This window comes from Colobus angolensis, unplaced genomic scaffold (genome assembly GCF_000951035.1).
Source record: "Colobus angolensis palliatus isolate OR3802 unplaced genomic scaffold, Cang.pa_1.0 Scaffold117, whole genome shotgun sequence".
NCBI lineage: Eukaryota > Metazoa > Chordata > Mammalia > Primates > Cercopithecidae > Colobus > Colobus angolensis.
In genome coordinates, this window is record NW_012112808.1 from 4,977,400 (window position 1) to 4,991,890 (window position 14,491).

Here is a 14,491-nt window from a genome sequence, read left to right on the forward strand (position 1 = left end):
CGCGCCTGGCCACAAAAATTTTTTTAATAAAAAGTTTTAAAAAATTTTTAAAAGAAGCTCAATAAGTTTCAAGTAGGATAAACTTAAAGAGATCCATAGCGAGACACATTATCAAACTGTTGAAAGAATATGACAAGAAGAGAATCTTGAAAGAAGTAAGAGAGAAGTGATTCCTAAGGTTCAAGGGATCCCCAATATATTAACAGCAGAACTCTCATCAGAAATAATGCAGGCCAGAAGACAGTAGATTGACGTATTCAAAGTGTTCAGAGAAAACAACTGTAAAGCAAGAATCTTACAGCTAGTAGAGTTTAACAAAAACAGAATTCATTGCTAGCAAACCCACCTTATAAGAATACTTACGAAGTTCTTTAGACTGAAAGCAAATAACCCGAGAGAGTAATATGAATATACACACACCCCCCCACACACACACACAGCCCACCACCACCAGTAAAGGTAATGATGTAATTATAAAAGACATTATAAATGCATATTTATTTTCCCTTCCTCTCAACAGATTCAAAAAGAGATTATGTAAAACAATATGAATAGAATTATAATGTTTGGCCTATAGCATATAGAAATAAAATATATTGACCAATAACAACACAAAGAAAGTGGGTGAGGGGTGAGGCCAGGCACAGTGGCTCACGTCTGTAATCCCAACACTTCGGGAGGCCAAGGTGGGTGGATCACGAGGTCAGGAGATCAAGACTATCCTGGCTAACACGGTGAAACCCTATCTCTACCAAAAACACAAAAAAGTATCTGGGTGTGGTGGCGGGAACCTGTAGTCCCAGCTACTTGGGAGGCTGAGGCAGGAGAATGGCATGAACCTAGGAGGCGGAGCTTGCAGTGAGCTGAGATCCGGCCACTGCACTCCGGCCTGGGTGACAGAGCCAGACTCCATCTCAAAAAACAAAACAAAACAAAACAAAACAAAACAAAACAAAACAGCGTGAGACTCCATCTCAAAAAGAAAAAAAAAGAAAAGGAGGTGGGTAAGAGCAAAGCTTCATTGGGCTTAGGAAATGAAACGAAAGGAATAAATTAAGAGAACTATAAGTGGGGGAAAAGAAGGCTAATGTAACAAAAGCCATAAATATATAACAGTTCTTTTTTCTTTAAGCATCTTTAAAAGACATCATGTTGTAACTAATAACAGTGTTTTGAAAGTTTATAACATATATGTAAACATAAACATAATATTATACTAGAAAACAATGCCACAAAAGTTGGGAGGAGGGAATTGAATATAGGGGTAGAATTTCTATATTTCATTGGAATTAAGTTAGTATAAACTTGAAGTATAGTCTGTTAAGATGTATGAGGAAAACCGTATAGTAGTCTCTAAGGAAGTAACTCAAAGTATGTAGTGAAAAAGTCATTAAAGAAATCAAAATGTTACACTGGAAAACATGCAATACAAAAGAAAGCAGTAAAGGAGCAATAGAGGAACAAAAAAGGCATTTAGAAACATTTGGAAAACAAAAAGAAAATGGTAAGTCCAACTTTATCAATAATAACACTAAATGTAGATGGATGAAACAATCCAATAAAAAAAAATAGGGATTGTCAGAATGGACAAAAAACCTGGATTCATGGTGCTGGACACAGTGGCTTATGCCTGTAATCCTAGCACTCTGGGAGGCTCAGGTGGGAGGCTTACTTGACCCCAGGAGTTTGAGACTGGCCAGCACCGGCAACACAGTAGACCCCATCTCTACAAAAACATTTAAAAATTATCCAGGTGTGGTGGCTTGTGCCTGTGCTCCCAGCTACTCAGGAGATTGAAGGAGGAGGATCACTTGAGCCCAGGAGGTCAAGGCTGCAGTGTGCCATGATTGTGCCACTGCACTTCAGCCTGGGCGACAAAGTGAGACCCTATCTCAAAAACAAGAAAGAAACAAAATGAAGGTACACCAAACTTATGGGATGCAGTGAAAGCAAAAGCTCAAACAGAAATTTATAGCAGCAAATGCTCACATTCTGAAGAAAGATCTCAAAATCATTGCCCTAATCTTTGGCCTTAAACCAGGAAAAGAAGAGTAAAGTCAACTTAAAGTAAGAAAAAAGAAGGAAATCATGATTAGAGTGGAATTTAATGAAATACAGAATATAAAAATAATAGAAAATCAATAAAACCAAAAGTTGGTTCTTGGAAAAGATCAATGAAATTGACAAACCTTTAGTAAGATTGACCAAAAAAGTGACATCTCAAGTTACTAGAATTAGAAATGAAATAGGAGATGTTATCACCAACTTTATTGAAATAAAAAAGATTATAAAAGAGTATCACAAACAACTGTATGCTAATAAATTAATCAGATGAAAAAGACAAATATCTAGAAAACCACAGACTACCAAAACTGACTCAACGAGAAACAGAAAATCTGAACAGACCTATAAAAAGTAAAGAGTAATCAGAATTGCCCACTAGACAAACATCAGATCCAGATAGCTTTACAGGTAATTTACCAAAATTTAAATAAGAGTTAATATCAATTCTTCATAACCACTTGAAAAAGAAAGAAGTGTTTCTATAAGGCTACCATTATCCTGATAACAAAATCAGACAGCAGAAGGAAAGAAGAAAACTGCAGACAAATATCTCATAAATACAGACACAAAAGTCTTCAACAAAATACTAGCAAAATGTCTTAGACTATTTGCGCTGCTATAAACAAAATACTTGAGACTGGGTAATTTATAAAGAACAGGAATTTATTTCTCACAGTTCTGGAGGCTAGAAGTCCAAAATAAAGGTCCCTGAAGGTTAGGTGTCTGGGGAGGGCCTGGTTTCTCTGCTTGCAATATGGTGCTTCATTGCTGCATCCTCCAAAGGAGGGGAACGCTGTGTCCTCACATGGAGGAAGGGCCAAAGGACAAAAAGGGGCGTTAGCTCATTCCCTCCAGCCCTTTCATAAGGCACTGATCTATTCATGAGGGCTCCATCCTCATGATCAGTTTCCAAAAGGTCCCGCCACTTAATACCACCACAATGGAGATTAAGTTTCAGAATGAAATTTGAAGCACCTAAGCTGGGACCACAGGCATGCACCACCACAAATGACTGCTTTAAAAAAAAAAAAAAGAAAAATTTGTAGAGACAGGGTCTCACTTTGTTGCCCAGACTGGTCTCAAACTCCTAGACTCAAGAGATCCTCCAGCCTTGGCCTCCCAAAGTGCTGGGATTGCAGGCATAAGTCACCACAACTGGCCCAAATTATAGACTTAAAAATAGTCAAAATGGTAAAGTTTATGTTACGTAAATTTTACCACAATAAAAAAAAGGGATAATGGCAGATAGCAATAGCACTGCACACTAACAACACGCCTACCACGACAAAAGAAACCCACATGCGCCACGTGACTAAGGAGCTAGACAACATGGCTATGAGCTAAAACATCAGAGTACTGAAAGTTTAAGGAAGAGCTGACAGAAGAGCTTCTTTTTTCCCATACAAAGAAAATTCCTTGAAAAAGAGGAAAAGAAAGAAACTTACTTCTTACATATACAAATAAATTAAAAGGAAGAGAAAATGAAATGTTCTTTCAGAGAAAGAGTGAATTCCCTCCTGACCAGAAGAAAGGGCATCTCCCCCTTACCTCTTCCTGGGCTGATGGCTGTGAGGAGCGGTTTATGGTCACTCATTTTCTCCTGCCTCTGCTTTTGAGAGGCTATTTCCAGTTCCTTTTTTGCTAGCAGTTTGCCGGATGGGTAGAACAGGCCAACAGTCTGTGTGCCTATGTCCCTCTTAGTCCCAGCATCAGATCTGGGCAAAGGAATATTCAGGGACTGCCAGGCACATTGGGGCTATAAGTGAGGCAGAAAACATTTTTTAAATTAGAATATGATTTAATCAATCTTGCATTTACTTACAGAAAACAATTTTAATCAGAATAAAAAGTATCTCAAAAAAAACTGTACTTTGAACTAAAAGGGTTTTCCAGTCTTTGGCTCATCTTCCTTGCTCCTGTTTTTCCCAGCAACTTCCAGCCTGATCCATGATTAGCCATTTATTGCCTAAAATTCAACAAATCCAGGGGTGTTTGCTGGCCTGCTTGATGCCTGGAAGATATCTATCCTTTTCAGCTCTATAATGCAATAGAGCATAGACTTCACTACTCATCCACACTCAGCCACTAGTCATCAACATTTTCTCTAACATACTCTCCTGAGGACCTGAGAGGACTACCATGAAAGGTTGTGCACTGCACAACGTCACTGCATTCAAAGTAGCACCATTCACATGGTGAACATCATATATTTGAATATTAGGATAATTTTTCTAGTAGAAAAACCAGTATATTACAAGCAATTTCCAATAGATGGCAGTCAAGTGTCTTGAGAAAAGAACACCTTTGTTTCATTTGCACAAAGCAGTAAGGGCTAGTGGCAGTCTAGGATTTAAATCTTTCAAACTAGGTTAAGATCGAGACCATCCTGGCTAACACGGTGAAACCCCGTCTCTACTAAAAACTACAAAAAACTAGCCGGGCGAGGTGGCGGGCGCCTGTAGTCCCAGCTACTCGGGAGGCTGAGGCAGGAGAATGGCGTAAACCCGGGAGGCGGAGCTTGCAGTGAGCTGAGATCCCACCACTGCACTCCAGCCTGGGCCACACAGCGAGACTCCATCTTAAAAAAAAAAAAAAAAAAAAAAGAAAGCCATGAACGGCTGGGTGCAGTGGCTCATGCCTGTAATCTCAGCACTTTGGGAGGCCGAGGTGGGTGGATCACGAGGTCAGGAGTTCGAGATCAGCCCAACCAACATGGTGAAACCCCATCTCTACTAAAAATGCAAAAATTAGTCGGGCATGGTGGCATGCGCCTGTAATCCTAGCTACTCAGGAGACTGAGGCAGCAGAATCGCTTGAACCTGGGAGGCGGAGGTTGCAGTGAGCCAAAATTGTACCATTGCACTCCAGCCTGAGCAACAGAGCAAGACTCCGTCTCACAAAAGAAGGTCATGAACTCCCTAAAACTGCATACAAAGTGCTGAGTGCATCCTCTAATAATTATCAATCTTTAACTTCTTATAATAAAGAGATAAGAGGAAACATGAAAAGTCTTTATCCAGCTTAGAGAAATTTATAAAATAATTATAAAAATCTAACACAAAGCCAATTGTTAGAGCTTAAATACTTCTGAAAATAACCTGGTGACATTTTCCTCAAAATATGCCCAGCTGTTATAAATTACAAAAGCAATCTTATATACCTAAGTTTTCTAAAATATAAACAAGGGGAAGGAAAAGTTCTCAGAATGCTACATAAGCAATTCAAGAGAAGTGCATTCTATCTCATGTATTTTAAAGCCACTAAAGTGGCATTATGTCCACGGCCCTGCAAATGCAATGGCATAGACCTCAATTTACTATATGCAAATATGCTCATTTAGATCTTTGATTTCTGAAGAAATCATTCGAGTGTTTAAAATCTAAATTGACTGCATTTATTTACACACCTAGTTGAAATTCCATGTGAAAGTTCTGAAAGTTTTGGGTCTCTTCCACAGGTTGATTCACAGGGTAGAGCACACACATTCAGAGTTACAGCCTCTTCCCGGGTACCAGTTCTTACTACAGGGGAGGCCTCACCTCAGAAAAAGAGCGAGGTTCCTGAGCAGCCAGAGCCAGGCTTCCATCCAAGCTAAGTTTCACCAAGGACTTCACACAAATACCACAGGAGCCACAGAATCGGGCAGACAGGTGATTGCTGGCCCCACAGTTAGGGCAAACAGAGCAGCCAGCAGGAATGCCAAGCTAGAGGATAGAAAATATCTTGATGAATATTAGAGTTATAATTTCCCCATGTAAATTATTGTCATACCATACGAATTAACATATGCCCACACTCTCTGACCCAGCCATTCTACCTTCCAGAATTTATCCTACAGATGGTCAAGTACAGAAAGAAGTGTACTTCAGGTCAACCCCTAAAGCACTGTGGTTTTAAAAGAAATCACTGAAAACAACAGGCATGTCCAGCAATAGGACGGTCTAAATATATTACAGTCCATACATAGAAACAATGGATTATGAAGCCACTGAAAAGAATGAGGAGGTTACTAACAAGACACATTGCTAGGTGAAAATAATTGGATCAGTGTTCATAGCACCAGTTTACTTACACATGCATTGAAGAGCTGAAAGAACATCCCAAGAACTGGATATGAGCAATTGCTTCTGAGAGGAGAACTGTGGGACTTAGAAAGGAGATTAACCGAGGCCGGGCGCGGTGGCTCAAGTCTGTAATCCCAGCACTTTGGGAGGCCGAGACGGGCGGATCACGAAGTCAGGAGATCGAGACCATCCTGGCTAACCCGGTGAAACCCTGTCTCTACTAAAAAATACAAAAAAACTAGCCGGGTGAGGTGGCGGGCGCCTGTAGTCCCAGCTACTCTGGAGGCTGAGGCAGGAGAATGGCGTGAACCCGGGAGGCGGAGCTTGCAGTGAGCTGAGATCCGGCCACTGCACTCCAGCCCGGGCGACAGAGTGAGACTGCCTCAAAAAAAAAAAAAAAAAAAAAGAAAGGAGATTAACCCTTCACTCTAAAACTTTCTTATTATTTGCATGTGATACTTAGATAAATGAATAAATACATAGTCTTGAGTGTTTTATTATAGAGACAGGCAGATAGAATTCATTTTTAAAAATGCCAGCAGTCAATAAATTAGTGAAAAGGTTTAACCTCAAAGAAAAGGAAATCAAAACTGTCACCAGAGATGGCTCTCAATGAAAGATAATTAATTATCCCTATCTCCAGATTCTTAGGTTACAGGTACCAGTGGCAAAATCACAAGAAGTGATTTCTGCAAGGCCATGGAAGAAGTGCCTGGTTCTCTCCAGGTGCTCAGTATACAGAATCTGTTTTAAAATACCCACCATGGCTCCACACCAGCCGCAGAAGGACGCCTCCCAGAGATTCCAACGACCACATCTGGAGCAGGAGATGGTCCCCCCTCTCTGAGTGGGCGGAGGAGGGGCTTTATCCCCACTGCATATCGACTGGTGAATGAAATGGCATTTAAAGGCAGGATCAGTACTATATTCTCTAATCCCCCTCCCAATTCAAAAAAGATGAAAAGCCCCCAGACAATATGAGCCCTGGAAATACAATTTTTTTTTTTTTTTTTTTTGCCCAAAGGAGTACAGCTATGATCGGTTTCACCAGTTAATAAATCAGTACACAGAGCACACATTCCTTCATGGAGATCACAGAAAGTCAATGAAACTGGTGCCTTGCACATCTTAATATTTCTCAATATCAAGGATAGCAAGCCCTACTGTTGATTTAACAGAACAATATTAATGAAGGAAGAAGAGAGCTAAACTACCCGAGGGGCCACGATTGAGGCTTATCTTCTATCCTTTGGAGTTTTGATTTCCACAGGAAAGTGTGACTTGATTTCCCACTCTTGACACATGAGAATTATTATTTTATATTGGGGACAGAGGCAGAATTGTTTTGTGAGAATTCCTGGGCCTATGTTAGGTAAACCTAGATTTGAATCTGTTCCTGCTGCTTCCTCACTATTGCCTGTTAAGAGACTTGCTCACTTCCCAAATGGGAGTGACAGCACAGTGGCTGCTACCTGACCACCCGCCATGTGCAGGCTCTGTTCCCACACTGCCCTGCACCCTCACAGCAGTCCCGGCAGGCCCACGGCAGACCTGGGAGGTGGAGCCGTCACTGTCCCCATCTTACAGAGGGAGAGCACGGGGACACAGAGAGGGTGAGATGCACGATTAGGGTCATCTGACTCTAAAGCCTGGCTTCTCTCCCTAACTCCATACAGCCCCTTCAATACAATAGCTTCTTCCCAGGTCTGTAGGGAGTTTCAGACGATTACCCACAGTTAAGTGGATAGGAATGCTTAGCACTGGGCCAAGTTCCACCAGCCAGCTTCCTTCCTGTCCCACCTCGCTTTCCACTAGAACCTGATTTCTTCAGGAGAAATGACTATAATTTCACTTTTATTCCCCCTACTAGGACAGTCCTGATATCTTGGCACATGGGAGTCATTCAAATGGTTTTACTGAGTCAATGAATGATTGATTAAATTGGTAACTGGGTGTGTGTATTGCCACAATACTAAGAATGCGCACACCAGGGAAAATATTTGCTAAGGGCACGTTTCCCTAAAGACAAACATTTTAGTTCACGCTATCTGCCCAGCTATATCCTGTTTTGCTTCAGGGACTGCTCTGTTATCTAGAATAGAAACCTATCCAAGAGAGGCCACATCAGCCCCCAGCATCCGCAGACACCCCAGAACAGAGGCCCTCTTTGTGTGCACTTGCCTTCATTTCTGTGCAATTAGAAGGAAACTCCTTCAGGTAAATCAAAGAGAAATTCTCTGCAAACTTTTGCTTCAGAACTTACATTTCAATTGTCCTTAAGACAGGATTTTGGCATAAATCTTGCTGGCCTGGATTTCTAAATACAAAGCCTTCAGACTTTTCATGGAAATGTACTGACTGTTCCAGTGGCTTTTAAATACAACATTGCTTTAAAGAAAGAAAAGTTATCTTTCTGGTAGTCTTACTGATCAAAAAACAAAACGAAAAAATGAAGAGAAAGGAAAGTTACCTTACCCCATCATATTAATGCTGCTAAACAAAGAAAAGACATAAAGCTATCAGAATGAACATGCATTGTGACTTCTATGGACTACAGAGATAAGTATTATCCTGTGACATCTAAGCTCTGGTATACCATTCAGATAGAAATACAATTTTTAGAACAAATTCAATTTTGGGATTGTTCTGAAAATAGTTTTGTTGATAGATGAGACCCAGAAATAGTTACATCATTGACAGTTAATAAAATCAATTTAAATGGTTTTCTTATTTACATAAGAAGTCCTGAATGCCTGAGGAAAGGATGTCTGAGAAAATCTTTTGCTTGCAATTTACTAAAATCTATCTGTAAGAATATTCCAAGAATTCCAGGAAGTTCCACTGTTTCCCATTTTTATGCTGTCCCAATCTCACTATTTCTTCTGGTGCCTTGGAAAAAATTATAAAGTGTCATTTTATGATGAGAGAGTGATATCAAGTCTAAAACCACATTAACAGACAACTCTCAACAAAAGACAACCCTAAAATTACACCAGCTTTGATTTGGAAATGGATGTGTTTTCTGATGAAATTCACCATCTCATTAGTTTATTTTTAGTCTCAGTTCTGAAGAAGAAACACATCGTATGTAATAAAAATCGTCTTAAAAAAAAAAAACTACAGATTTTTCCTTCTGGTAATGATAGCATAAGACCATAACAAATGACTCCCACACAGAAAATAACTATAAAATCTGCTGATAATAGGCCGGGTGCGGTGGCTTACACCTGCAATCCCACCACTGTGGGAGGTCGAGGCGAGTGGATCTCTGGAGGTCAGGAGTTTGAGACCAGCCTGGCCAACATGGTGAAACACCATCTGTACTAAAAATACAAACATTAGCTGGGTGTGGCCCATGCCTATAATCCCAGCTACGTGGAAGGCTGAGGCAGGAGAATCACTTGAACCCAGGAGGCAGAGGTTGCAGTGAGCGGAGATCACACCACTGTACTCCAGCCTGGGCGACAGCGCATGACTCCGTCTCAAAAAAAAAAAAAGTCTGCTGATAATACATGAAGGCAGTGGAGAATGAACAGAAGCAGGTAAAGTTGCAGCAAGTACATACAAGCAGGAGGGGAGTTATACAAAGTCAGTCACATCGTCACGTTTTTCAGCCTGGAGCTAAGGGTAGTCTATGTAGCGCATGTGAAGTGGTGGGCACAAGGCAATATTTCTGGCCAGCAGAACCAGAAAACTGAAGCTGGGGAATATTTGGCTGCTAAAGAGGCAGGGAGTTCCCAGAAAGAAACAAGACAGAGAGGAGATCTTTTCTGTGTATTCAGATCTCTTACCAATCCCTGAACAACATATGTACAGAATAGGCTTGAAGCAGCTCAGCTAAAGACAAAATACCTGAATGGAGACCAAACTTTCTGTCCCTCCTCCCCTCAAATTTTTTTATTGGTATTCAGTATGTTGAGGAATTTTATGGAGGCAGAGGTTGCAGTGAGCTGAGATGGCGCCACTACACTCCAGCCTGGATGACAGAGTGAAACTCCATCTCAAAAAAAAAAAAAGAACAACAACAACAAAAAAGAACAGAACCTCGGGGACCTATTACATAATATCAAACAATTCAACAGGTGTGTACATGGACTTCCAGATGGAGAGCAGAAAATGAGTGGAGTGGAAAACTAAACAAATCATGGCCAAACAATTGCCAAATCTGATGAAAGACAGAAATTTATAGCTACAAGATTCTAAATGAACACCAACCAGAATAAGTTCACACTAAAGCACATTAAAGCCAAACTGCTGAAAACCAACAATAAAAAGCAAACCCTAAAAGCAGCAAGAGAAAAATGACACATTCCATATGTGAAAATGTCAATTTGATTTACATCTGACTTTTGAGCAGAAAGCATGGAGGCCAGAAGAGTGTGGAACACCTTTAAAGTTTGGAAAGAAAATAACTGTCAGCCCAGAATTATATATCCATGAAAAATGCTCTTTGAGAATGAAGTTGAAATAAAGACATTTTCAGGTAAAAGAGAACCAAGAGAAATCACTGCCTGCAGTCCTGCACTCTAAGAAGTGACAAAGGGAGTTCCTCTGTGTGAAGGGATATGATACCAAAGAGAAACTCAGGTCCACAGAGAAGAGTAAAGAACATCAGAAATGTTAAAAATAAATATTGGTGTAAATACAAAAAAAAAGAAAACAGCTTTATCTTTTTGGTTTTTTCCTCTTAATTCCCTTATAGGCCCTTATAATTGTTTAAAGTAGAAATTATAACATCTTTCCAGCTAATTGTGCTCTGCAGAAAACATGCAGCTTCTCTGACATGAAGACTTAGAGTCCCTGGCCCAAACAGGACCCCAAACAACTTTTCTGATGCTTATTGACAAGGAAGAGGAATGAGATAGTGGGCATTTTGTGCATCGTTCTTCTTATTCCCCAAATTGCTAATAATGGTCAGTGTTTTAAAGTCTCCAAAGCTTTATGCCTCAGATGCTCATCCAAACACTGAGTGGCAAGGAGGTCAACATCCATATCAAACGTATGGGCTTGCACCCATAGGTGCTTCTACAGCATCCAATTCAAGTAGCTGGCTCTGAAAATGCATGCTGAGTATATGGAGACCCCAGTGCAGGTGGGTAAGGAGCACCCTTGGAAACGTCATCCTCAGAGTACTGCCAGTTGACAAATCTAGCAACTGCATGCACGCCAGACAACTCATACTCACGGTTTAAAGCGAATGAGCCAGGGACTTCAGCGATCCTTTGGATGATGGCCTAGATATACTTATCTGGGCTGTCTGTGCCCCGCACCTACTCCATAAACTTTTGGGTTTTTTCATCCTCTAGCACATGCCCCACATACTCCCTACTGACCACAAAATAGACACTGCCTGAAAAAAAGGGTGCTTCAAGCGGAGGATGCCCTTTGATAGTCGCCATGTGTGTCAGCTTTCCATTAACATCTGCATACCACTTTTTCCACCTTTCTTCTTTATTGGATGGCATCCTCTTGGCTTTGAGATTGTCTTCACCCATTAACAACCTGAGCTTCCTAACGATTTTAGGTTGGTTTTAGCAGGAAAATCCATACTACAAAGATGTATTAAGTACTTCCAGTCTGCACTCACTGTGCAGAGGTCCCTCATGCAGTTGAGGTCAGCCAGAACCCAACTCCACAAGGCATAAGCCAGACTCTTCAACTGACAGACCACAAAGATGTTACTGAAATGACACAATGCCCATCACTGGAGCTAAAAAGCAATTCTCTGATTTTTTTGTCTGCATGAATGCAATAGAAATTCCGAGGCATATACATGGCTCTCCGGAGCCTGTCACGCATTTCAATTTTGTAATGAACCAGTATAGAATATGCTATTGGAAACCTCACCTCTTCCTTCTTAAGGGGTTCTACAATATATCTGCATCTCTTGATGAAAGAAGTACAAGAAGAAGTACATAACCGGTCATATTGATACAGTCGTCAGGTATATACTGAGGGCACTTTGTAAATTTCACTGTTAGCATCTCAAGTTTTACCTTTTGGATTTCATCTACATCCTCCTATAAAATTTTGGTGCAATTAATATGACTACTAGGATTCTCTCCAACAAGCTCCATGTATGTGACACTTACAGATTTGGACTTTTGATGAATCCTTAAAACAGTAGTGACTAGGGAAAAAATAAGAACCACAAAGTCGTACTTAGTGGGATAAGAAAAATGTCTCCTCCACAGCAACTGCCTCAGCATTTCAAATGCCAATCAGGCACTTTGCTTTGTTAAGGGCAGTCTTCTAGGCTTTAAGCACCAACTATTTCCCCTCCGTTGTGGCCTTGAGGGTTGTCAGTTTGCATTTATCAGAAGCGCAAAGGCATCTTGAAATGAAGAATGCCGCATTTAGAATTAAGGAAAGTCCAGATCACTTACGGCTCTGATTCCAGGTGACATCCTGCACTTATTCCAAGTACTTTTCATGCTGTCAGGCATCTTAAATGTACCAGGCATCCAGGAATAATAGGCTTTTAAAAAATCTCTCCCTGGGTGGCCTGCAATGCTCAGCTGGATTTACAGGTGCCTCATCCACCTTGGAGTGTCATCTGACCCCAGAGCACAGGAGGTTGCCCTACCATGCAGCTTCTGCTAGCAGAAGCCATGCAGGACTGCGCCCTTTGCCCATTTTTAAATAAGGTTGCTTGTTTACTTACTATTGAGTTGTTTGAGTTCCTCATATGTATTGGATATTAATCCCTTAACAGACGTATAGTTTGAACATATTTTCTTCCATTCTGTAGGTTGTCTTGTAACTGTTGATTGCTTCCTTTGCCGTGCAGAAGCTTTTTAGTTTGTTGTAATTCTATTTGTCTATTTTTTTGCTTTTGTTGCCAGTGCTTTGGGGGTCATATCCAAAAAAATCATTGCCCAGACTAATGTCATGAGCTTTTCTCCTATGTTTTCTGATAGTTTTTCAGTTTAATCCATTTTGTGCTGATTTTAGTATACGGCGTAAGATAAGGATCTAATTTCATTCTTCTGTGTGTAAATATCCAGTTTTCCCAACACCACTTACTGAAGAGACTATCCTTTCCCCATTGTGTGTTCTTGGCACCTTAGTTGAAAAATCAATTGATGGTAGCTGCATGAATTTGTTTCTGGGCTCTCTATTCTGGTCCATTGGTCTACATGTCTGTTTTGATTACTATATGCTGGACATCTCTAATCTGAAAATCTAAAATCTAAAATACTCCTAAACCCAAACTGACCTATGTGATGGGTCACAGTTGAAATGCAGTCAAAACTTTGTTTCATGCACAATATTATTTAAAATATTATATAAAATTATCTTCAGGCCATTTGTATAACGTGTATAAGAAACAAAGAATTTCATGTTTAGACTTGGGTCCCATCAACAAGATATCTCATTATAAATACACAAATATTTCAAAGTCCAGAAAACCTAAAATCCAAATACTTCTGGTCCCAACCATTTCAGATAAGAGATACTCAGCCTGTATAGCTTTATAGTAGCTCAGGAAGTGTGATATCTCTGGTTTTGTTCTTTTTTTTTTTTTTTTTCCTCAAAATTTCTTTGGCTATTCAGGGTCTTTTGTGGTTCCAAACAAATTTTAAGATTTTTTTCTATTTCTGTGAAAAATGTCAGCAAAATTTTGATAGAGATTGCATTCAATCTGTAGATCTCTTTAGGTAGTATGGACATTTTAACAATATTAATTCATCTAGTCCATGAACATGGGATATCTTTCCATTTACAGTCATGCACCACATAATGACATTTTGGTCAACAAAAAACTGCACATAGACAGTGGGCCCCATCACATTTTATAGAAGCCAAAAACCTCTAACACCTTGTGATTTGTATTACGATTGCCTAGAGTATTGAGTAAAGTTTGCAACCTAGGAGCAATAGGGTATACCAGATAGCCTACGTATGTAGTAGGCTACACCATCTAGGCTTGTGAAATACTGTACATGCCACGATGTTCACACAACAATGAAACAACCTAACAATGCATTTCTCAGAATGTTTCCCTGTCATTAAGTGATGCATGACTGTATTTCTGTCTTCTTCAGTTCCCTCCATCAATGTTTTTTAGTTTTTAATGTACAAGTCTTTCACCTCCTATAGTTGGAGCTTTCCAATACCCCTTTTTCATTATTTGCTAGAAAAACTAGACAAAAATAAGCAAATATATGTAATATCTGTGCAACACTCCACATTGATTTGATATTTATAGAATACTCCACTCACACATTCTTTTCAAATGCACCTGGTATGTTTTTCAAGTTAGATGCTGGGCCATAAAATAAACCTCATCAATTTAAAATAACTGAAATTATACAGAGTGTGCTCTCTGACCATTAATGGAATTAAATTTGACCTCAATA

The 14,491-nt window shown here is 40.0% G+C and overlaps 1 protein-coding gene and 1 pseudogene across 1 annotated transcript in view; both read right to left on the minus strand.

Moving 5' to 3' along the window:
- The window catches only part of DZANK1 (double zinc ribbon and ankyrin repeat domains 1), a 91,343-nt gene that overhangs the window by 26,542 nt on the left and 50,310 nt on the right, over positions 1-14,491 (minus strand). Inside the window, exons 11-13 of the mRNA XM_011962927.1 lie at positions 6,891-7,013; positions 5,604-5,768; positions 3,613-3,802 (exon numbers count right to left, since the gene is read on the minus strand). Coding sequence (XP_011818317.1) covers positions 3,613-3,802; positions 5,604-5,768; positions 6,891-7,013 — 478 coding nt within the window. The remainder of the gene's footprint in view (positions 1-3,612; positions 3,803-5,603; positions 5,769-6,890; positions 7,014-14,491) is intronic.
- On the minus strand, positions 11,043-12,337 carry LOC105526843 (annotated as a pseudogene).